Genomic DNA, 21,148 nt, shown 5'->3' with positions numbered 1-21,148 from the left:
CCCTTAGTCACTCGGGTGGGTGGCGAGGCTGGTTCTTAGTACGGCCACCCCAGGGTGTGCCCAAACAGAAAAGGTGTGTGACCGGCTCGTCCCGAGCATGCGCAGGACGGCGGAGAGCCCGTGAGCGCGCGGGCCCGGGCCAGGGCGCGTGCGTGGCGGCCTCAGGCTACAATTGGCTCCCGCCGGCCCGGGAGGCGGGGCCGTGCGCCCCGCGCTTCCTCCGTCCCAGCTCCCGGCTGCGACGCGGAAGCTGGGTCCCGAGACGGGAGGAACAGCCCCGGTGGGCGGCAGAACCCGAACTGGAGCTGGGGGGTCGAAATCAAGGCAGCAGCCTGGGCTGAGGCGGCTGGCCCCGCGTCCCTGCGAGGTGAGGGCGCGGCGACGCCGTGCGCTGGCCCCCGCTGCGACGGGGTTGCTGGTGCCCTACCTGGGCTTGCCGGCGAGCCGAGCCCCCGTCTCCCCACCTCCCACCCCCGTCCCCAGCTCGGAGTCTTCACGGCCTGGTCCTCCCACCAGCCCTGACCTGGAGTTGGCTGAGGACCCGCTCACCTCTACCCCTCTAGTCTGCACACCAGTGCTTGCAGCCCCTTTGTTCACTTTCACACGTCAGCCCGGGACCCCTCCCTTCCCCAGGGAGAGCTTCCCCAGCACCCCCAGCCCCGGACCCCTAGTCCAGCTCTTTTTCTTTCCCTTTGCAGATGGACGGGACGGAAGGCAGTGTCGGGCAGCCCGGCCCCGCTGAGCGGTCCCATCGAAGCAGCGTGTCCTCCGTGGGAGCCCGAGGTGGGTCCCTGTCTCCGTCTCCCTGCCTTATACTCCTGGGGCCCCACCCCCAGGGATGTGGCCCTGGCTTTTCATCTCTTCCATTAAAGAGAATCTTAGGTGTTAATTAACAAATAGGGTATGTTGAGGTATGGAAGAGCGACCCAAGTCAATCAGAGGACCTGGGTTCTGTTACTCGGCTGCTGGCCAGGTTGGGTGCTCTTCTTGAATCTCCCTTTCCTCATTTGTAAAATGAACGGGTCTCACCTAGCTGTGAAATTCAAAAGAAGTCTCATGAATGAAACGTGACCATTCACTTTCTTTGTTGGATTTCTTTCTCACAAACACCGTTTTGAAAGCAGGGATCATTACCTTCACTTTATAGGCAGGAAATTGGCCCCTGGAGAGGCTAAGTCGCAGGACACTGGAGCCTTCAGTGCCTCGGTGTTCCCTGCCTGAAAAGTGGGTCTGAATCTCAGCTTCCTGAAGATTATTGCATGATCTCTCAAGAAAGTAGCTGTTGGGAAGCAGACTGGGTATCCAAAAAGGACTTTCACTTGTATTAATGATAAGCTATGCCCTTGCCTTTCACAGGCTTCACCTCATTTGATTCGCAACCTCTCTTTGAGGGAGGGGTGTTAGCCCTGCTTTGCGGGTGAGGCCGCCTACTCTCACTGACTTGCCAGAGTCACCCAGGTAGCCTGGGGCCAGGTGAGGGCTGGAACCCGGGTAAATCGGCCTCAGAGCTCAGTGCTCCTTCCCGGCAGCTGCGGTTCCAGGGATGGGGATTTGAATCTGGCTGCTCTTCCAAAGGTCTCTCTTTGGCTCTGGGCTCCAAATAGGAATCCCAGAAGCTGTCACAAGGGAATGCTCAACCTGTACATCCCCAGCCTGTTGAAGACTATCCTGAACGGCCATGGTATTGAGTACGAAGGCTTGAGGAGCCCTAAGGAAGCTGAGCACTGGATCTTGCTTCTCTTTGGGGTTCCTTGAATCCTCGGTTCCCACCTTAGTCTGGGCCAGAGAGACATGGCGACTTGCCCAGCTCTCCCCGCTCCCAGCCTGATGCACTAACTGCTCTAACCTCACGCTGCACTCAGCCTGTCTGCCTCAGTCCCCACCGGTGGGACGTTCTCCTTCAGGGAAGAAGCACAGGACGGTCTTTGGAGTTTTGACGGGAGTGGGGGGGCAGTGGCCAGCCCTGATTTCAACATTTGAGGTTAGAGTGCCGCTGGGTCGGCCCCTGGTGCTGGGTGTCTGGGTGGTGCGAAGGTCTGGAGTAATTCCTGACAGGCAGCACTCTTCCCAAGGTCCCCTGGGGGTGCTGGGGCTCTGCCTCTAGAGTGGGGGCGAAGGGCACCTGAGGCTCGTGCCCGTGCCTGGGCTCCGGGCCCAGCTGACCCTGCCTGGCTTCCATTGCAGCGCCTGACGTGCTGGTGTATCTGGCAGACGACTCAGTGCTGCCCCTGGCCGTGGAGAACCTGTCGTCCCTCAGTGCCCACGAGCTGCACCGCGCCATCCGTGAGGTCCTGCAGCTCCCAGACATCGCTGCGGATATCTTCGCGCTCTGGCTTGTCTCCCCTCTGCTGGGTAAGGCTTGCCGTGAGAAGCCCGGGCCGGAGGGCTGGCAGGGTGCTGACTGCGGCAGGGAGCAGGCGGCTCCTTGACCTGTGGCCACCGTACCTCGGGGAGGTGGGCTTGTGTGTGGCCTGCAGCCGTCCGCCCTTCGGAGGGCCGAGAGCCCTCAGAGGATACCTTTGTTCTTTCCGGGTGGCAGGAGCGGGGCAGGACTAGGAGGCAGAGAGGGAAGGGGTCTGCGTGCACGGAGCGCATGGCCTGTGCCACGGCCTGCGTGGGCATGTTGCGAGCAGAATTCCACCTTCTCCTCGTGGCCCGGCCCTGTCTTGCAGGTGAGGGAATCGAGGCTTGGCGTGGTGGGACCAGTGAGTGGGACGACCGAGATCAGAAGGGAAGCCCCGGTGGCCCCCAGCTGACCTCTTTGAACTGCACCTTCTCTTGAGGGCAGGGAGGAGGGTGGCACTCAGTGCAGGAAGCAGCCATCCCTGAGGATGAGACTTTTCCTGCGGGTCAGGAGGGCAGGACAAGTGGGAAGCCAACTTCTCTGCCAGGAAGCCTGCAGCCCTGCCTGGTTTCTGGCCTGTGCCACCAGTGTCCTGCCCTTTCAGGATGAGATGCCCAAGGCAGGGATGGGGCGGGAGTGAGGGCCATGGCTCTCCAGACCCTCAGGCCTGGGAGGGTGAGGGCTGGGAGTTCCCTGGGCCCTCTGAATAGGGCCTCCAACCAACCGGCCTGGATGGGAAGGGGCCGGGGAGGGGCGCCTGCTGGTGCCAGGCATGTTTCCTGAGCTTGAACTTTCTTGTAGAAAAGCAGGGGCAAGAAGAGGGTGACTGGTCCCCGGGGCCCCCAGGTGTCGTGGTCTGTACCTCTGCCCTTGAGAGGGGGCATCAGCCGGCTTGGCGGGAGAGGGAGTGCCTGTCCTCCCCCGCACCCGACCGCCCACACACCATGCCCGCCAGTTGGGGCTTCCCGCCCAGCTGCTGCTCTCGCCCACCCTCTTCCTGCTGACCCGTCTCCTCCAGCTGCTCCCCACCCACTGCAGCTGTGCTTCCCTCACCCTCCCGGCTGTGAGTTAGGACTGTGGGCCCTTGGCTCGTGTCTTTGAAAAGCTAGGGGTGGCGGCTCCATGTGGCCGGGCCCTGCCTCCGGCTCCCTGTCCCTGCAGCTGGATGGCTTGTTTTCTCCTCCCATTTCCTCTGCCCCCGCTCCCTCCTCATCACATTCCTGCTCCCCTTCAACAACATGAATGGGCTGCCTATGTGGCCCTGCTGGCCTGGTCACCCCAGGGTGCTGCCTCATCTGGAGGAGGGTGGCCAGAGGCCCTAGCGCGAAGTCAGTGCCCACTTTGTCCCCTCGCTGAGCTCAGGAAGGCTGAAAGGCCACTTCAGCTTTGACTAGGGCCCTGCAGGACCTTTGCACCCCTCCCCCGCGTGGGTGAAGCTCTGACAAGACGGCCCAGGGCTGTGCGGCAGGAGCTGCTGGCTGCTGGTGCCGCCTTTCCTTCAAACTGGATGTTTGGGAGGGTTTGGCCTCCCCATGCCCGCTGTCACTCTGCTTGGAACAGGGCTCCGAGAACAGTCTGTTTGGGTAGCAGCTTCCAGGCAGAAAGGCCCCATCTGGAAGTGTGTCTGACCACGCGGTTAGCGTAGTCCCGTCTTGATGATGGAAGTCCTCTGAGCTGCTAGGGCTCGGGGTTTAAGGTTGGTCAGGGCTGGGCCATAGCAGAAGGAAGGGCTCTTTGCCCCAGTGTCCAAGGGCCCCTGCTTGTCACTTGCCTCATTTACCTGACAGGCATGTGCAGAGCCCCCCTGTGCTGGGTAGCGATTTGATGCTGGGAATCCAGGGGGGAGCAGACCGAAGGTATCCCTGCCCTCGGGGAACTTGCAGTCTAAAGTGTGGGGTGGGAGGATCAGTGGGCGGAGCCCTGTTCACTGACTGGTGGCCTTGGATGGGCACTGCCCCTCCGTGGGCTTTGGGGAGTCTAGATCGGTGAGTCTAAATCAAGAGTGTGCTTGGAGGGTCCCACTGAGTGGGTCGGGAGTTGCTGAGGGGGCCCTTCCTGGAGGGGAGGGGTGCTGCTGCACGCAGTGCGTTTCCCTCCGGGGGGTCGCAGGGCGGGGGTGCTTCCGCATGGGTGCAAGCAGGGATCTAGGCCGGAGATGAGGTCCCTGGAGCCACCAGGAGACCTGGATCAGAGAGGTGATGGGAGGAGAAGGGCTGTGGAGAAGCTGCGTGCAGGGGTCGGGTGGAAGAGGCTGTAGGCAGGGAGGGAGGCCACCATGGAAGCTGTGGCTTCTGTTGTGGGTAATAATCAGGGTCCAGATAGAAGCCCAGAGAACAGAATCTGGGACCCTGGGCATCAGGCTGGCAGGACAAGGTGCCCGGCCCTCTGGTGGGAGGGATGGAAGGAGGAGATAAGGGTCAGCAGGCAGGGAGCTGGCTGACGGCGCAGCCATTGCCATCCCCCTCCCTGTCCTGTCCCCCGTCCCCGGCGGCCATTCTCATTCATCACCAGATGGTCTTGGAAACGGCCTCAGACTTCTCAGAGGCTGTGGGCTACAGGGCCCAGGAAACTGCCCTGTCACTTCTGGACTGAGCCGTTGAGTCCTGGGACTGGCTGACAGTTGGGCTGAAGGGCCAATCTGTGGCGAGGGCCCGCGGTGGGCGTGGGGTGCATCCGCAAACTGGACCGGCGCGTCCCTGCCTTCGTGGCACTCAGGCTAGTGGGGCGCAGACAGTGAGGGGAGGTCAGATAGTGCTGACCCCTATAACGTCAGCCAAAGTGTGACAGGCGACAGGGAGGGGCCACCTTCGTTAAGGGTCCGGGGAAGATGACGCTTGAACTGAGACCCAAGCCAGCCGGCCATATGAGGCTCTGGGGGAAGGGTACTGAGGCAGGAGGAACGGCAAGTGCAAAGGCCTGGAGGCACAAACAAGCTGGGAATGTTCTAGCAAATGAAGAGGGCTGGATGGGAAAGGGAGCAAGAGAGGTGAGGTGGGGCAGCTGGATGATGGGCGTCTGTGGCCATGGAGGCCTGGAGCTTGCAGGACAGAGGGCCAGCTAGAGCTCCCAGGGGAGATGCCGGAGGTGGGGGTGGTGAGCCAGAGGCCCCGGCTCTGCCAGGGGCGGGGGAGGGCAGCCCCTCGGGTCTTGGTCACCAGACTTGGACTCTGCTTCCTACTGGCACTGCTGGCTCCAACTGTACTGCCACCCTCAGCACCTTCTGTCTGCAGCCTACCCTGGGCACTGTAGGGAACAGTCAAAGGCTGGCTGTGCTGTGTGATTGTGAACAAGCCACTTAACCTCTCTGAGCTTCGTTTTCTCTGAATGAAATGAGGATGGGGTGTTGCAGAGCATACCCCTAAAATGGTTCCTGACACTCAGTACCTGCTCAGGGGACATTGCCCACGACAGCCATCATGTCGCTGTTGGGCAGGCGGCAGTTGCACTTGCGTGTGCCCCAGGGTATGCCCTTGCTCTCCCGCCTGCCTGCGCTGGTAGAGGCTGCATGGCTGCCCCGTCTCCCCCTGCAGAGGTGCAGCTGAAGCCCAAGCACCAGCCCTACAAGCTGGGCCGCCAGTGGCCAGAGCTGCTGCTGCGCTTCACCGATGCCCCGGACGATGACGTGGCCACAGGTCAGTGTGCTCTGGCCAGCCCCCGTCTCCGGGCCCACCTGGGTCTGGGGCACTGACTCCCAGCCCAGCTGGGCCTCTGGTGGCAGCTGAGGCTGCCCTGGCTGAGGGGCAGGGCCACTGTCTTCCCCAGGTCCCATCAGTGTCTCCTGGCCGGGGGGCGCCAAGGGGAGCCCCCGAGAGGGTAGGGGGGAGGCCTGTGAGCATGTGGAGAAGAGCCACAACCCCTGCCTGGACAGCTGTCAGGCTCTCGCAGTCACGGCCCAGTGAATGAGGACCGGGAACCGGGCCAGTCGAGCGAGGGCGAGGCAGGGCTGAGTGGTGACCCCGGCCTCTCCCCCAGATGAGCCTTCCCTGCAGTTCCGAAGGAACGTGTTTTTCCCAAAGCGGCGGGAGCTCCAGGTGAGGCAGCGAACCCCAGGCAGGCCTGGTGCCCTGTGCTTAGCCTCCTCTTGTCCCTAGAGCCCTGGACGCGGGCACCCTAACTGAGCCGAGCCACCCTCCTGCCCCACAGGTCCATGACGAGGAGGTCTTGCGGCTGCTCTACGAGGAGGCCAAGGGCAACGTGCTGGCGGCGCGGTACCCGTGCGACGCAGAGGACTGCGAGGCCCTGGGTGCCCTGGTGTGCCGTGTGCAGCTCGGGCCCTTCCGGCCTGGCCGGCCCACTGCCTGCGCCCTGAGGTGAGGCCGGCGCGGCCTGAAGCAGGGGCCCAGGGTGGGGGAGGGGTGCCCCAGAATCCCGCTTACAGGTGGTCTTAGTGCTTGCAAGGTGCCGGGTCCGGAGGCCTCAGCCCCATTGTCACAGTGGGCCCTTGGGTGAGTCGCCCTACCTCCCCGGGCTTCCTTTTACTCGTCGCCCTGGGCTGAGGGGCCTGGGCAGGGGAGACGAGGGCGAAGTGACACCTGTGTGGGGAACCCTAGCGTGCGCGAGGGTGGGGCTCAGCCTCCCTCTGAGATCAGGAGGGAGCTGCGCTTGCTTATTCGTAGTCATAGCCAGGGACTGCGTGGGAGACAAAGGATGAAAATGCCCACAGCGGTCCTGAGAAGGGTGGGCAGCCCCCTGGAGACCCCTCCTCCTGCCACCCTGCAGTCAGGCTTCTCCAGGCCCGCACAAGCCCCTCAGCCCTCCTGCTGGACCGGCCGCGCCGCCCCAGGAGCCGCAGCAGGCGGGGAGCTCAGCACGCGGAGACCGAGCTCCAGCTGCGGGTCGGTGGAGCGGCAGCGTGCGGCCCACATGGTCACAGGCTGCCCAGGACAGAAGGACATGAAGTCATGCCCAGAGTCTTCCTTCCTCTATTCTGTCATGAGCCCGTGTCAACAGATGGGAGTCTGGTATTTTTTTACATCCCTATGTGGCAGAACAGAACATTGATAGTTCTGGGTCACTGGTACCATTTTTTGGCTGTCCAATTTCCACTAGTACAGAAGGCAAACCTCCCTTACTTGTGACCCAGACATTGCTATGAAACCCTCCAGCCTTGGCCTCGTCCTGGAATGGGCCTGGTTTCGGCTCTTCTCCGTCTCCCGACTTCAGGTCCCTCGCTGACCAGGCCAGCTGCTGGGATGGTGGCAGTAGGATCCCTTGGCAGTCCGTGTCCAGGGCTTCCCCCCCACCCCCGAGAGCGTGTCTGCCCTGAGGGCTTGGGCGGCCACGCCAGCCCCCAGCCACGGAGCCCCTCCTCACGCCGAGCATCCACCTCGTCCCTCCGCAGGGAGCAGCTGGACTCCTTCCTCCCGGCCCACATGTGTAAGCGGGGCCACGGGCTCTTTGCTGCCCTCCGGGGCCGTGGGGCCAAGGCCGGGGCCAGTGAGCAGGGCCTGCTCAACGCCTACCGCAAGGTGCAGGAAGTGGCCAGCAGCGACAGCGAGCACGAGGCCGCCCTGAGAACCCACTACCACGCCTACCTCCTCAAGTGCCACGAGCTTCCCTATTACGGGTGAGCACCCTCATGGGCAGCCACAGTCTTGGGGACCCTCTGTCCCGTGACAGTCCTGGCCTTTGCTAGTGCGGCCTCCTGGTGAGCCCATCTCTGCTCCAGCCGAGCTCCATGCTCATGTGAGGTGTGCCTGGACGCCAGCACCTCCAGCCCCACGGGTCCCAAGCTGGGCCCTTGTCCTTCCCTTCCTCCTGTCACAGACCAGGGCGCCCTGGACAGGCCCTCTCCTCCCTCCTGCCCTAGGCAGCCTCCTGCTGGTGGCTCTGGTCTGCCTGCGGTGGCAGCATTCAGGGTCCAGGCGACCCCTCAGTTACCAAGGAGACCCTGATCCTTGCCTGGTGATGCTGCCAGTCTAGTGGAGAGAGAGTGAACAGTAGACGTAAAGAACAGGCTACAGGCGGGCAGGGCCGCAGCCAGGCAATGGGTGAGGTCTGTGTGACACTTCTCTGAAAGAGGGACGTGGCTCCGGCCAGATGGTGACAACGCAGGAGGCGAAACGTGGTCTGATTCTGGAGGGATGGAGGATGGATGTGACAGAATTTTCTGGATAGAGGTGCAGTCGCAGAGGTGAGGGAGAAGAGGCAGGGGAGGACTCCAGGTTTCTGGCCCAAGCAACTGGAGGATGCCATTGTCATCGCCTGAAATGGGACCATGCAGTGGAACAGGTTGGGGAAGGCTGGGGGGGCTCGGCATGTGTTGATTTTGAGGCACTTGCTAGACACCCAGGCGGCAGTTCTGAGTAGGCAGCGGGGCTCGTGGGTCTGGAGTTGGGTGGTAACAGGTGAGTCAGCAGCATGTGGATGGCATTTGAAACCAGGGACCCAAAGAGACAGGTCCATCTGTGGGTGGGAGGAAGATCCAGGCCAGTGAGGCGGGCGGTTCTCCACAATCAAGCAAAGCGAGGTTTCAGGAAGGGAGTGACTGAGCATCCTGTGCTGCTGCTTCAAGGTCAGGTTCGACATGTCATGTGTGGTGGATAGTTGTCCTTGGCTCCAGCATCGTGGAGGAGACAGCAGGTCCAGGAGAGTGAGACAAAGCCCGGAGGCAGGGAGAGCAACCCACTCTTTCAAAGAGCTGTGCTGTGGAATGGAGTCAGGAGGCGAGGCAGCAGTTGTGGGCGCGCTGGGGACAGAAGTTAATTTGGTGACGGACGAAGTGTGTGTGCTGATAGGCACGGTCCAGGAGAGAGTGAAACCCCGAGGTGAGGGTGGGCGAGCGGCCCTTCTTCTGGCTGCTCCAGTTTCCCCAGCCCCCAGCCAAGCCTGCAGAAGTCTTCCAGGGGCGGGGTCGCAGCTGCTCTCCTAATTGAAGGTGGTGAGTGCCTGGCTTCCGTCCATCCCCCTGCGCCTGTACAAGTGGCCACAGAGGACAGGACTGACTAGGGCGCTGGCTTAGCCCAGGGCAAGGGGGTGAAGGGCCAGGGCAGCCACAGGAGTGGGAGAGGACACGGCTGGCAGGAGGGAGAGGGGGGCAGCTCAGTGGGCTGGTGCCCCGAAGCCACTGTACCCTTTTTCCTTCTCAATGTCAAGCCCTGAAGCTGCTTCCCCAACCCCAACCCCTTGTGCACCCCAAGCTGGTGCAGCCTTGACCCCCTCTCTTCTGCTGAAGGGGCCAGCAGGGCCCTCCCAACCCCCCAGCAACCTCAGCCCCCGAGTCCTCCGGCGCCTGGGGGCTCCCTGCCCATCACTTTTATGTCCACACCTGGATGCACGCTCTCCCCTCTGCCTGTGGAGCCCTCCTTTCTGACTCCCAGTTCGACCTCCTGCCTGTTCAGACCCTCCTGTCCTGCTCACCCAGCTCAGATGCCACCTCCGAGGAGCCTCCCTTTCACTCCACCCCTGGTTCCTTCCTCCCCTGGGGTGGGCTTCCATTTAACCTTCAGTCACCGGGCCTGGCCAGAGCATTCGCTGGTGGGTGAATCAAGACCGTGGGCTGTCTGTTCGCCATGCCAGAGGGCACAGGCTGACACCAGCTCTGCTCCCCAGATGTGCCTTCTTCCACGGCGAGGTGGACAAGCCAGCCCAGGGCTTTCTGCAGCGGGGCGGCCGAAAGCCAGTGACTGTAGCCATCAGTCTGGAGGGTGTGCATGTCATCGACAACAGGGAGAAGGTACCTCCAGCTCCTCCAGGGTGGGTGAGGGGGTCTCAGCGGAGAGAAAGGGAGTGGGGTCCTTACCCAGGCCTTCTGGGTTCCCCTGGGCCTGTCGTTGACCTTGGGGCAGAGTGGGCGGCCTGTCTGGGACGGCCGCTCCCTCCCTTGGGAGTCCCTGGGGCTTTCACTGTCGTCCTGAGGGCTTCTCCGGGTCTGCTCTGGGTCACCTCTTCTGCCCAGTGTGCTAGGCAGCGGGGTGGCCAGAGCAGGGGGGCTGCCGCTGGGATGAGCACCTGCGACTGGAGGGAGGCTGGCAGGGCCCGGCTGCCCTGTCCAACCAGTGGCTGCACATCAGCTGCTGGTTTCTGAGAAATGCCCGCCATCAGGAACCCTCCTGGGCTGTCTCGGTGCTGCTTCTCACCCCACACTGGGTGCTGGCTCTCCTGGCGGCCCGAGACGGAGGTGGTGTTGGCAGCTGCCTGGTGGGGCCGCCTCCCTGCACCTACACAGGAGTCCCTGCCGGCAGAACAGCTTGGGGCAACTTCTGGTGGTCCCCAGAGAGGGATCCCAGCCCTGTCTGGGCATCTGTGTTGAGGTGCTACCCAGCTGACTCATGGGAAAGGCCTCCCCTCCCCACCTGCCTCTCCCCCCACGCGTGTATCCTGGCAGGCGGGCCTTGACCCACTGGTGAGAAGTGCTGTGGGCCGGGCGTCTCAGCCTCCCGGGGCCCCGCCCCTTCCAGGGGACTCCTCAGAGAAACTCGCGTGCACAGGTTTAGACTCAGCCTTGGAGTTAAACAGCCAGGAGTCCCCTCCGGGTGGCACCTGAGCCAAGCTCTGCCTCTCCCGCTGGCCAGCACGTCCTGCTGGGCCTGCGTTTCCAGGAGCTGTCCTGGGACCACACGTCCCCCGAGGAGGAGGAGTCCGTCCTGTGGCTGGAGTTCGATGGGAACAATGAAGGCACACCAGTGAACAAGCTCCTCAAGATCTACTCCAAGCAGGTAGCGGGGCGTCGCCTGCACTGGGGGTGGGGGGTCGAGGCTGGGCTCAGGGGTCCCAGCCTGTTGGAGGCTCCAGCCTGGCTGACAAGGAGGTGAGAGGGCTGCCGAGGGCCGGACAGACCTGACCTGGAGCCGCCCTGGGGTGTCGCGGGCCTGGTCTGGGGCGCTCACGCACACCGGGTGGTGGCTGTTGGTTGAGGGCTTCCCGGGGCTGTGCGACCCCCCCACAGCAGCGCCTTCTGTCCTCCAGTCACCTGCTCTGAGGTGAGGAGCAGGCAAGGGAGGGTCAGGGCCCCCCTGCATCTGTGCTGCCGCCTTCACTGCCCAGTTCATTCAGCACCAGGTCTTCCCACCCAGCCTCCACCCACCCCCTTCCCCTCCTTGTGGAGAGGCTGCCCCCGCCCCCGCCCCGCCAGGGCCCAGTCTGGACCGCGTTTCTCTCGCCTGTCCTCTCAGCACCTCTGCAGACAATGCCCCAGACTGCAGACTCCAGTCTCTGAAAGAGATCATCCTTCCATCTTCCTTCTCTGTGGCAGCCCGGCTGCGCTCCTGGAAACACCTCTCCTGTTCCCTGCGGAGCCTTCCGGACCTCTGGCTTCTTTCCCTCCTCGTTGCTGGCCCTCCTCTCCTGGGCCTTCCCTGCTCGGGTCCAGGAGCTTGTGACTCTCACGGTCCTCCCTGAGTACTCCGCTTCCCCATCTTTATGCTGGTGACTTTTCACACTGCTAGTTTAGATCTCTTTTTAAAGTAAATGTATTGAATTATAATGTGCCTACAGAAAAGTACCCAAATTCTAAGTGTATAATTCAACAAGATTTTCCCCAAACAAACCCATGTGCCACCTTTCAGATTAGAAAATAGAACGAGGGTCCCAGGAGACCCCTCAAGTACCCTTCCAGTCCTTCCTCTGACAGAAGGGACCCCCCCTTCCTGACTTGTATCACTCCAGAGTCGTTCTCTCTGTTTTCAAACCTTCTGGGGGGGGTTGTTCCCACAGTGTGTCCCGCTCTCTGGTTCTTGCCGCTGGGCATTGGCGTCGAGCTGGTGAGCTCAGCCGTGCTGCACGGAGCAGCGCCTTGATCTTTGCCGACGCTCTCGGTGTTCCAGTGGCTGAGTTTGCGGGCCTTGACTCTTCCCCTTTGGTGCTGATGGACACTCTGGTTTCTAGTTGGGGACTGTCGTGAACAGTGCTGCTTATGTGGGTCACACCCAGGGGTGCAGTGGCTGGGTCACAGGCGGGCGGTGACCGGCGCTGCCAGTTAGCCGGAGCAGTTGCGCCTGCTGGCCCTCGGCAGGGTGGCGTGCCAGTTGTCCGTCTGCTCTCCAGCAGCTGATTGTCGGCCTTTTTCATTTTAGACACCCTAGTGGGTGAGGAGTAGTATCCCATATTTTTTCTTTTATTTTTTAGTTAACTTCATTGAAGTAAAATTTACAATAAAATGGACCCATTTTAAGAATGAGTTTTGAAAACCGCCACCACTATGGTCAAGCTGTGGAGTGGCTTACTTGCTTCTATATCTGCCTTAGAGGTGCAATGTTTGTCTCATCTTTTGCATATTTTTGGTGGCAGTATTTCCGTCACCCTCAGATCTCTGCGTGGTTGTGATTGGCGCGCCCCATCACCCGCCGCCGGCGATGCAGAGCACCTCGTACAGCTTTATCCGCCATCCGGATAGCCTCTTCGCTGAAGCCCTTTGCCAGTTTTTTTTCGGAGCTGCCTTTTTGAAATTATTCTCTACATTCCTCTGCTATTGGACATCTCCCCTACGCTGCCCCTGGAGTTTTGCTTTATCCAGATGCCACACGAATATGTTTATCATTCAGTGCCTCCACGTGTCCCCAAGAGAAACGAGTGTCCGCACAGACTTGTACTGTCATGTTCATAGCAGCTTCGTTTGTCATAACCAAAGAGCTGGAAACAAGACGAATGTCCCCAGCTGGTGAACTGACGAAAGGAGTTGTGCCGCAGCCCTGCCATGTGTGTCCACGCTGGCCGCAGCCCTTCGAGACTGGCTGCTTTCACTCAGCGTCACGCTTTTGAGATTCATCCCCACTGCGCTGTGCATCCGTCCGTTCCTTTTTACTGTCGTGTAGCATTGTCGCGTTGGGGTGCCACAGGTTAGCTCTTCGGCTGCTTAAGGACATTTTCGTTGTTTCCAGTTTGGGGATTTTGTGAGGAAGGCTGCTGTGAACATGTGTGCACAGGCTGTTGTGGCGGCCTGCGTCTCCGTTTCTCCTGTATAAACACGTGGGAGCGGATGGCCGGGTTGTAGGAGGAACACACGATTGGCCGTACTGGACGCTGCCAGGCTCGTCCCCAGACTGGGCTCTCCTGCGTTTCCTCCAGCGGCGTCTGCGAGGTCCGGTCGCTCTGCATCCGTGCTCAGCACTTCAGCTTCGTTCGCTGAGGTTCCCTCAGCTTCGTTTGTTTGCCACTCTAGTTCCTGTGTAACAGTGATAGGTCATTGTGGTTTTAGTTTGCATTTTCCTAATGACTACAGTGAGGTTGGTCATCTTTTCATGTATTTATTTGCTATCTGTGTGTCTCTTTTGATGGAGTGTCTATTCACATTATTTGTCCTTTCTTTACTGAGTTGTTTGTTTCCCTCTTGAGTTGTGAGCTTGTTACATAGTCTGCACGGCAGTCCCTCATCAGATGCATGTTTTGCCAAGTGTGTTCTGTCTGTCTCTCTGCAGTTTTCATTGTAACAGTGTCTTTTGGAGACATGTTTCTGAGTCACCCAGTCCGTTTATTTGCATTACCTCCCTTTGTTGGTCTGGCGTTTCTTTCACTAATGTTTTAGTTTTCAGCATATAAATCTTGTCCATTTATATTTTGATTTATACCTTAGTATTTATTTTTTTCCTTTTTGGTGCTATGCAGCCTTTTGAGACTGCATGGTAGATGGTATGTGTTACGATCCCCACAAGTATGAGCTCAGAAATTAGAGTTTGATCACACACTCTTTATTATTTGGCCAAGTTTTACCTGCGCAGGGGCCACCTTTCCCTCGAAAGGAAAAAAGGCGCGCCGCTGTAAGGGTACACGGGTTTTTATAAGCAGAGCAAGCAAGCAAGATACAAGGGCGAGAAGTGGCAGTTAGCAATAGGCAGCTTCTTTCTTTCTTTTTTTTTTTTTTTTTTTTTTTTGCTGATTAGGTTCAAGGCTGTTACTGGGCCCCCTACTCTTTCTCTGGTCAGGATGCCTATCTGAGGCAAGGCTCAACCCTCGCCCTATGCCTCCTCCTCATTCTTGTCGACTCTGGCCCAGCTGCATGGGGGCTGCACCCTGATATGTTTTTCTTGGTATTTGTTTCTCCCTTATCCTCAGCTCTGACCTTGCTCTTTTTTGGGCTATTTGTCTGAGTCAAGGCTCAGCCGTTGTCCTATCTTGTTACTAAGGGAGGGGGGCTCTAATTCTTCCCTTCATCTTGGGGTATTGTTTGTTCTAGTTTCTTGTTTCGGCCCAGGCTTGACCTAGTGTTAAAGTTTGGCCCCTTCAGTATGTTTTTAATTTCAAAACTGAATTTCTAGTTTTCCATTGTGGTATATAGAAAAGTAGATTTCGTTGGCCACGTTTCTTATATCCTACCACCTTGTTAAACTCACTAGTTCTGAGTGATTTTGTAGGTGCTTGGGGATTTTCTCTGTTGACAGTTGTGTTGTCTGTGAATAGGGACAGGCGTACGTGACTTGCCAGTCCGCGTGCCCCTCACTCATCTTGGCTGCTGGCGGTCACTCGGCTCCAGCGGTGTGAGTCTGCACGAGCAGACATCGGGACTTGCTCCTGACCTTGGGGGGAAGCGTTCAGTCTTGCTCTCAGTACATGATATGTTAGCCGTGGCTTTTCCGTAGACACCGTTCATCAGGTTGGCGAGCTGCCCTTCTGTTGCTGGTTTGCTGAGTTTTATCTGGAGTGGATGTTGAATAGTGTCGAATGTGACGCAGCAGTCTCCTGGAGTCTCAGCAGTGTCATGCTGTGTTAGAGGAACTCGGCATCCCTTTGGTACTGGCAGCTCAGGGCCCTTGGTGCCTCCTTCCCAAAAGCCCACTGTCCACTCTCCCTTGGTGGAGGAAAGGAGGCAGGTATGAGAACAGGACACCGGCTCCTCCTTCCGGACCACGCAGGGTTTGGGCCCAGGGCTAGTTGTGCTGCTTTAGAGAGGCCTCGGGCTGCACTGTGGGTAGGCAGGAGCCGGACCACATCTGTCACCGTGGGGCCATCCCTGTGGCTTCTGGCTCGGCTCTCCTAGTGGGTTCTCCCCTTGGAAGCACAAGGCAGACATTCCGCCCGCCCTGTCCCCGCTCTCTCACTGCCTGCCGCAGCCCCAGTAAGTGTGTGTTGCCTGACTAGGGGACACCACCCACTGACAGCTTTCTGCCTGTGGATCTGGCAGTCCCCTGACATGCCCCGTCCTATGGTGTCCAGACTGTGGTCCCTGACATCTGGTCACTTCGCTTTTTATATCAACATGTGTTACATTTCAAATGTATTGAGAAGGCCTCACTTTTAAAGAATGTGCTCAGAGGGAGCCACCCACCCCACCCCACCCCACCCTAGGCCCTCCTGCCACCTACCTCCTCATGGGCCTTCAGGCTTTCCCCTCAGCCAACTCCCGCAGTTCCTTCAGTCTGGAAAGCCCTGCCTGGGCCCCGCCCCGCCCCGCCCCGCCCCGCCCCGCCCCGCCCCGCCCCGCCCCCTACCCGCCCTGGAGCCCTGCGCTTCTCTCACCTCCCAGCCTGAGTGCTGCAGCCCTGCCACCTTCCAGATCCTGGCCTGGGACCCCGGGACCCCTGCTCATCCTCCAGGACTGGCCTCTAGTGTCCCTCCCGATGGAATGCCTGCCCTGCCCCCTGGCCCACAGATCACCTGCCCATTCACTTCCTTTCTTATGTGAATGGTATTTTTTTAAGGGCAGGGTATTTTTTTTATTTATTTGATTTTTAGAGAGAAAGAGGGAGAGAGACAGATGTCAATTTTTATCATTGCATTTATTTATGCAGTCGGTTGATTCTTACATGTGCCTTGACTGGGCATCAAACCCACAGCCTTAGCTTCTGGGGATGATGCTCTAACCAGCTGAGCTATTTGGCCCGGGCTGTGTAAATGGTATTTGTTTCCTCATTTGCCTCCTGGGCCATGGCTCGCCCCCTAGTCCTCACGAAGGCCTCTCTCCCCTCCCCAGGCTGAACTCATGAGCGGCCTCATCGAGTATTGCATTGAGCTAAACCAGGCCTCAGAACCCGATGGCCCCCAGGAGAGCGTGTCCGGCCCCTCCTCGGCCGCTGGCTCCTTGCCCCCTCCCACTCAGCGCCCCCAGCTACGGAGGCAGGGCAGCGTGGTTTGCAGCCGGATCCAGCACCTCTCCACCATTGACTACGTGGAGGACGGTGAGTGACCCCTTGAGGTATACATACCCACACGCACGCATCCCAGGCACACACGTGTACATGTACGTGCCCCGGGGGGCTCTGGAGCAGGGGGAGGGCTGCGTGTGTCACATCCGAGCTCTGTGATCCGGAACTGGAGACCTCTAGGGCCCTGGAGGAAAGAGTCCTGTTCTCCCCCTTCTTGCTGCTGCATCCACAGATGTGTTTGTGTAGGAGCGTCCAGATGTGAAAGGACAGAAACTCCCGAGGGCTGCTGTGACGCGTACAGAAACAGTGGAACCTCGTCCTGCGAATCAACATAGTTGGTGAAAACGTGATGCCCTCAGCGCAGTGTCATACCTTGGATCAGGTCCGGGAGCAGATGGGGCACTTGTGGAGGAACTGGGGAAAGCCAGACGTCTCTAAAGTTAATAATACTGTACCAATGTTCATTTCCTATCTTTTTTTTTTTTTTTTTTTAAGATTTTATTTTATTTTTAGAGAAGGGAAGGGAGAGAAACATCAATGTGTGGTTGCCTCTCTCACGCCCCCTACTGGGGACCTTGCCTGCATCCCAGGCATGTGCCCTACACTGGGAATCGAACTGGCGACCCTTTGGTTCACAGGCCAGCACTCAGTCCACTGAGCCACACCAGCCAGGGCTCCTTTCTTATCTTTGATAAACGCACTAGGGCACCAGGAGATGCTAACATCAGGAGAGGCTGGATGAGGGTATTACTGTTTTTGCAAGTTCTCTATCAATCTAGAATTATTCCAAAATAAAAAGAATTTTTTAATGCAGTAACACAGACCTACATTTAAATGGCAAGATGTTTGAGTAGAATACTGAGTAGAAAAATGTCAGGTAGTAGGACAGCAACATGCAGGTGGCATCTGTGCGCAGGGAGAGACACCGCTGTGGTGACCAGTTGCTATAACTTACTCTTTCTTTGTGCTTTTTCATAGCATTTAAATGTCCTACATGCATGTCATTTTTACAATTGGAAAAAGCAAAATAATTTTTCTCTAACACAGCTGTAAGCACTTGCAGTCTTGCTCAGCACGGGCAGCACCGTCACCCCGTCCCCTGCTGGGGGGCATTACAGTTATTTCCAGCTTTCAGCTACTGCAAACATCATGCCTGTAGCCAAATCCTTCCCTGGATTCTCAACTGTTTCCTCAAGATAAATTTCTAGAAATCAGGCCGCTGGGTGTAGGGGTGTGCCCCTTGTACCCCTCCCAGAAGAGGGGCGGCACCTGCCTCCCACACCCTCACCCACCAGTGAACGTCACAGCACAACATTGCTAACTATAGAGACGTCTGGCTTTTCCCACTTCCTCCACAAATGTCCTGTCTGCTGGAGGGCCCGATCCAAGACACAGCACAGCGTTTAGGGCATCACGTTTTTACCAGCTGCGCCGATTCACAGGACGAGGTTCCACTGTTTCTGTGCCCACCCATCACAGCAGGCATCGGGGGCTCCTAATCTTGCTCATCTGGATGATAGTGGGTGTTGTTATCATCCAGAGAGAGAACGGGTGCAGGTTGCTGTTGGAATACTAGTGAAATTGGACCATTTTTACATGCTTGGTCATTTATATTTCTTCACTTGTGTTGCCTGTTTTTCTTGATTTAAAATAACATTAATATGGTGTATTTTTTATAAGTAATGAACCAACGTTGATATAGTACTGTTAACTAACATCCTCAGTTTTGAGTATTGTTCTTTCTTCGTTCCGCGGTCCCATCCAGGACACCACACTGCATTTAGTTGTCACATCTCCTTAGGCTCCTCTTGACTGTAACAGTTTCTGACTCTCCTTTTGTGACCTTGGCAGTTGTGAGGGGGGCTGATCAGGGGTATTTATTGCAGGGTTCCCCTTCCCTGGAGGTGACTGCATTTATGGCTTTTGGGGGGAGGGTCACAGAGGCATTTTTATCACATCACATCGAAGGTGTGTTATCAACATGATCCATGACCGTTGATGTTGACCTTGATCACCTGGCTTGAAATGTTTAACCTGTAAGAATTCTTTTCGTCTCAGTGAGGCTCACCTTCAGCTAGTCCTGTATGTTATACATACTTTGTTTCTTTAGTATTCTTTTTTTTTTCTTCAGTCTGTTCTTGAACAAGTTTTAGTAAAAGCCCCTCAGGCACCACAGCTGGCCCCCCATCACACACAAACCCGGATTTGCGTCCGATTTGGGAGGCTGGTGACACGCCCGCCCCACGCATCCTGTTGCTGGCGGGCAGATGGGTGGGGGGAATGGGGCCAGAAAGGCAGCAGGTGCAAAGAGGGCAGCTCAACCCACACCAGGCTCGCTGGGGCCTGGGCCCCTCGCCAGGACGCCCTCTCCTCAGTGCGCCCCTCTTACTCCTCGACAGGCGAGCAGATCAAGCGGGTGAAGCCGAAGCGCACAACGTCCTTCTTCAGCCGGCAGCTCTCCATGGCCCAGGGGAGCTACACGGTGGTGCAGCCGGCGGAGAGCCTGGAGCAGAGCTGAGGCAGCTGGGCAGGAGGAGGGCACAGGGAGGGGCGGGCCAGGGGGGCCGGAGGCTGCCTCGGAGCGTGAAGTGCCTTCTGTGCGGGAGGGCCCTGCGGCTGCTCAGAGCTGGCTTGGGGACCCCCTCTGGCAGCCCGTCTGCCCTCCTCCTGCGCTCTGGGCCCCGCCGCCGTCCCAGGACCATCTGATCAGGCCCCAGCCTCCCCCGTTCACCCAGGTACTTGCCTTTGTGCCCCCCTCATGACGGACAGTGCCCTCTGCTCTGACGCCCCCACTGGCGGCCCCCACGGCAGGTGGGCAAGGAACAGGGCTTGGGGCCCGCAGGTCGAGTGTGTGTCTTTGGTGTATTCCCTAGACTTCAGCGACCACATGCCCGCATTCCTTCAGCCCGCATTCCACCCACACTGCCAGGTGGGTCCATCACTACAGAGGTGGGACAGGGGCCTCTCAGAGGTGACCCATGGCAGGGATAGAACAAGAGTCCCCCACTCGTACCCTCCCTGGCTGGATGGAACTGGAGGGAGCTGGGCAGGGCCCAGCCCAGGGGGCACCTGTGCCCCTCAGGCCTCTCTTGTAGGCAGGAAGCGCTGACCAGAAGGAAAAGTGCCTTTTTTCTAGCTTTTGGTGATATCACTGTGCTGGGAGGTGGCTGTTCTGGGCACCAGCAGGCCCACCAGACCCACACGCCACACTCTGAGGACTCCCAAACCCCCATGGGTTTCAGGTTTTAGTTCTCTTTTTTCTCATCTGCTTTGGTTCCGTGAAGCCCGTGAGCTCTGGGGCGACTCAAGAGAACCCCCCAACCTCGGAGCTGCTGGCTCCCTGTCAGGTGGTGCTGTGCTTTCCATCTGGCCTGGCCCTGTGGGCCTCCGGGCCAGGGAAGTCCCGCCCCCAGCCCAGCTGGCCTCCTCTTTCTGGGAATGAGGGGCAGAGGGTGGCTGTGGTGCTGGGCGGGGCTCCTCTGCGCTCTGCGGTGGGGCCCTGGCTCTGGGCGCCTCCTGGGACCTTCATTGGAAATGGGCAGGCCCGCCCATGGCTGCATTGTCTCCCCTTTGCTGCCAGAGCCCACTTCTCCCTCTTGTGACTTCTGAACACTCCAGATACTCTGAGGCGGGCTTTCCTTCTGGCAGCAGGGACTCTGTTACTTGTCCTAATAGATTTCCCAGCCTTTTGGAATGTCCCAGCCAGAGGACATCTTGTCCCTCCTCCTGGAGTGACTCACTTCACTGGCTCCCAGCCCTCTGTCCTCTCCTCCCACTCCCTGTTTTGATGCCAAGTGAATTCTTATCTGATGGGCCCGTGGGGGCCTGTGGGGTGTGGTGGGTTTGTGTGCGCACAAATTACTTGTTTTTACTCTTTCTCCTTCCTATTTTCTAAGTGTTCATTGTGCCTTAACCTTTTCTGCCTGTCCTCTGGGACAAAGCCGCATTTTACTGAATGTCCTTTGAATATCCTTTCTTTTGTACCATGTGACTTAATAATAAACCAGTGTCCAGCAACTTTAGTGTAGTTTATGATACAACAAGAGTGTGTTATTTTTTTATTGTTGATTTGAGAGAGAGAGAAACACTGATTTTTTGTTGTTGTTGTTCCACTTACTTGTGCATTCATTGGCTGATTTTTTATGTGCCCTGACCTGAGATCACACCCACAACCTTCGTGTATGGGGACAACCCTCTAACCAACTGAGCTACCCAGTCAGAGCAAGTGTGTTAATTACAGCCTGACAGTTGATCACAGCCATGTGTTGGCCTTTTATTAACTATGCATCAAGGGATGCAGCCCTCAGCGCTCCCAGACTGAATTTGGTGAGGCCAGAGTAAAGTTTTCCAGTCTTGGTGGTTGGTCAGGGTAAGAAGGTCCTAGAGGGTTTTGGGGGTTCATGGTGGGGACCAAGGTGGGAACTCTGGTGGGTGGCAATGAAACAAGGAGTGACAGAAGGCTGGCTGGAGCCTTTGTCCCCGTCCTGGGACCTAAGCCATATGCCACCAGGCTCCTCCTCACACCCGGGGGTTGGGGCACAGGGCCTCAGAGGAGAGGCCAGAGAACCCAGGGGAACACAGGCCTGGGAGATTCTGAGCCCCCCCTGAGGGCCCCTCGTGGCCTGGGCTGGGCCGGGCCGGGGCAGCGTGCTTCCCACGGGCCCGCCAGCGCTGGGCCCTCCCTCTGGAGCACTGCGAGCCCCCAGGAAGCTGCACAGTGATAACCACGGGCTTCATTTCTGAGGTGTGAGCACCATTTGGGGGTTGAGGAAGTCCTGTGTCCACAAAG

The 21,148-nt window shown here is 58.4% G+C and overlaps 1 protein-coding gene across 1 annotated transcript; it reads left to right on the top strand.

Annotated features, from left to right (window-relative positions):
• The first annotated feature begins 202 nt into the window (after positions 1 to 202).
• On the top strand, positions 203 to 20,686 carry FRMD8 (FERM domain containing 8). Its single transcript, XM_054570890.1, has 11 exons — positions 203 to 367; positions 699 to 783; positions 2,185 to 2,352; positions 5,875 to 5,976; positions 6,317 to 6,375; positions 6,488 to 6,654; positions 7,686 to 7,910; positions 9,896 to 10,019; positions 10,858 to 11,001; positions 16,188 to 16,392; positions 18,759 to 20,686. Exons 2-11 carry the CDS (start codon positions 699 to 701, stop codon positions 18,875 to 18,877), a joined length of 1,398 nt encoding a protein of 465 aa, XP_054426865.1. The 5' UTR covers positions 203 to 367; the 3' UTR covers positions 18,878 to 20,686.
• The last annotated feature ends 462 nt before the right edge of the window (positions 20,687 to 21,148 follow it).

The sequence above is a fragment of the Pteronotus mesoamericanus genome, unplaced genomic scaffold, assembly GCF_021234165.1.
Source record: "Pteronotus mesoamericanus isolate MK-2021 breed Mesoamerican mustached bat unplaced genomic scaffold, CSHL_Meso_final contig_214, whole genome shotgun sequence".
NCBI classification, from domain to species: Eukaryota; Metazoa; Chordata; class Mammalia; order Chiroptera; family Mormoopidae; genus Pteronotus; species Pteronotus mesoamericanus.
This window is presented reverse-complemented; position numbering and strand designations above follow the sequence as displayed.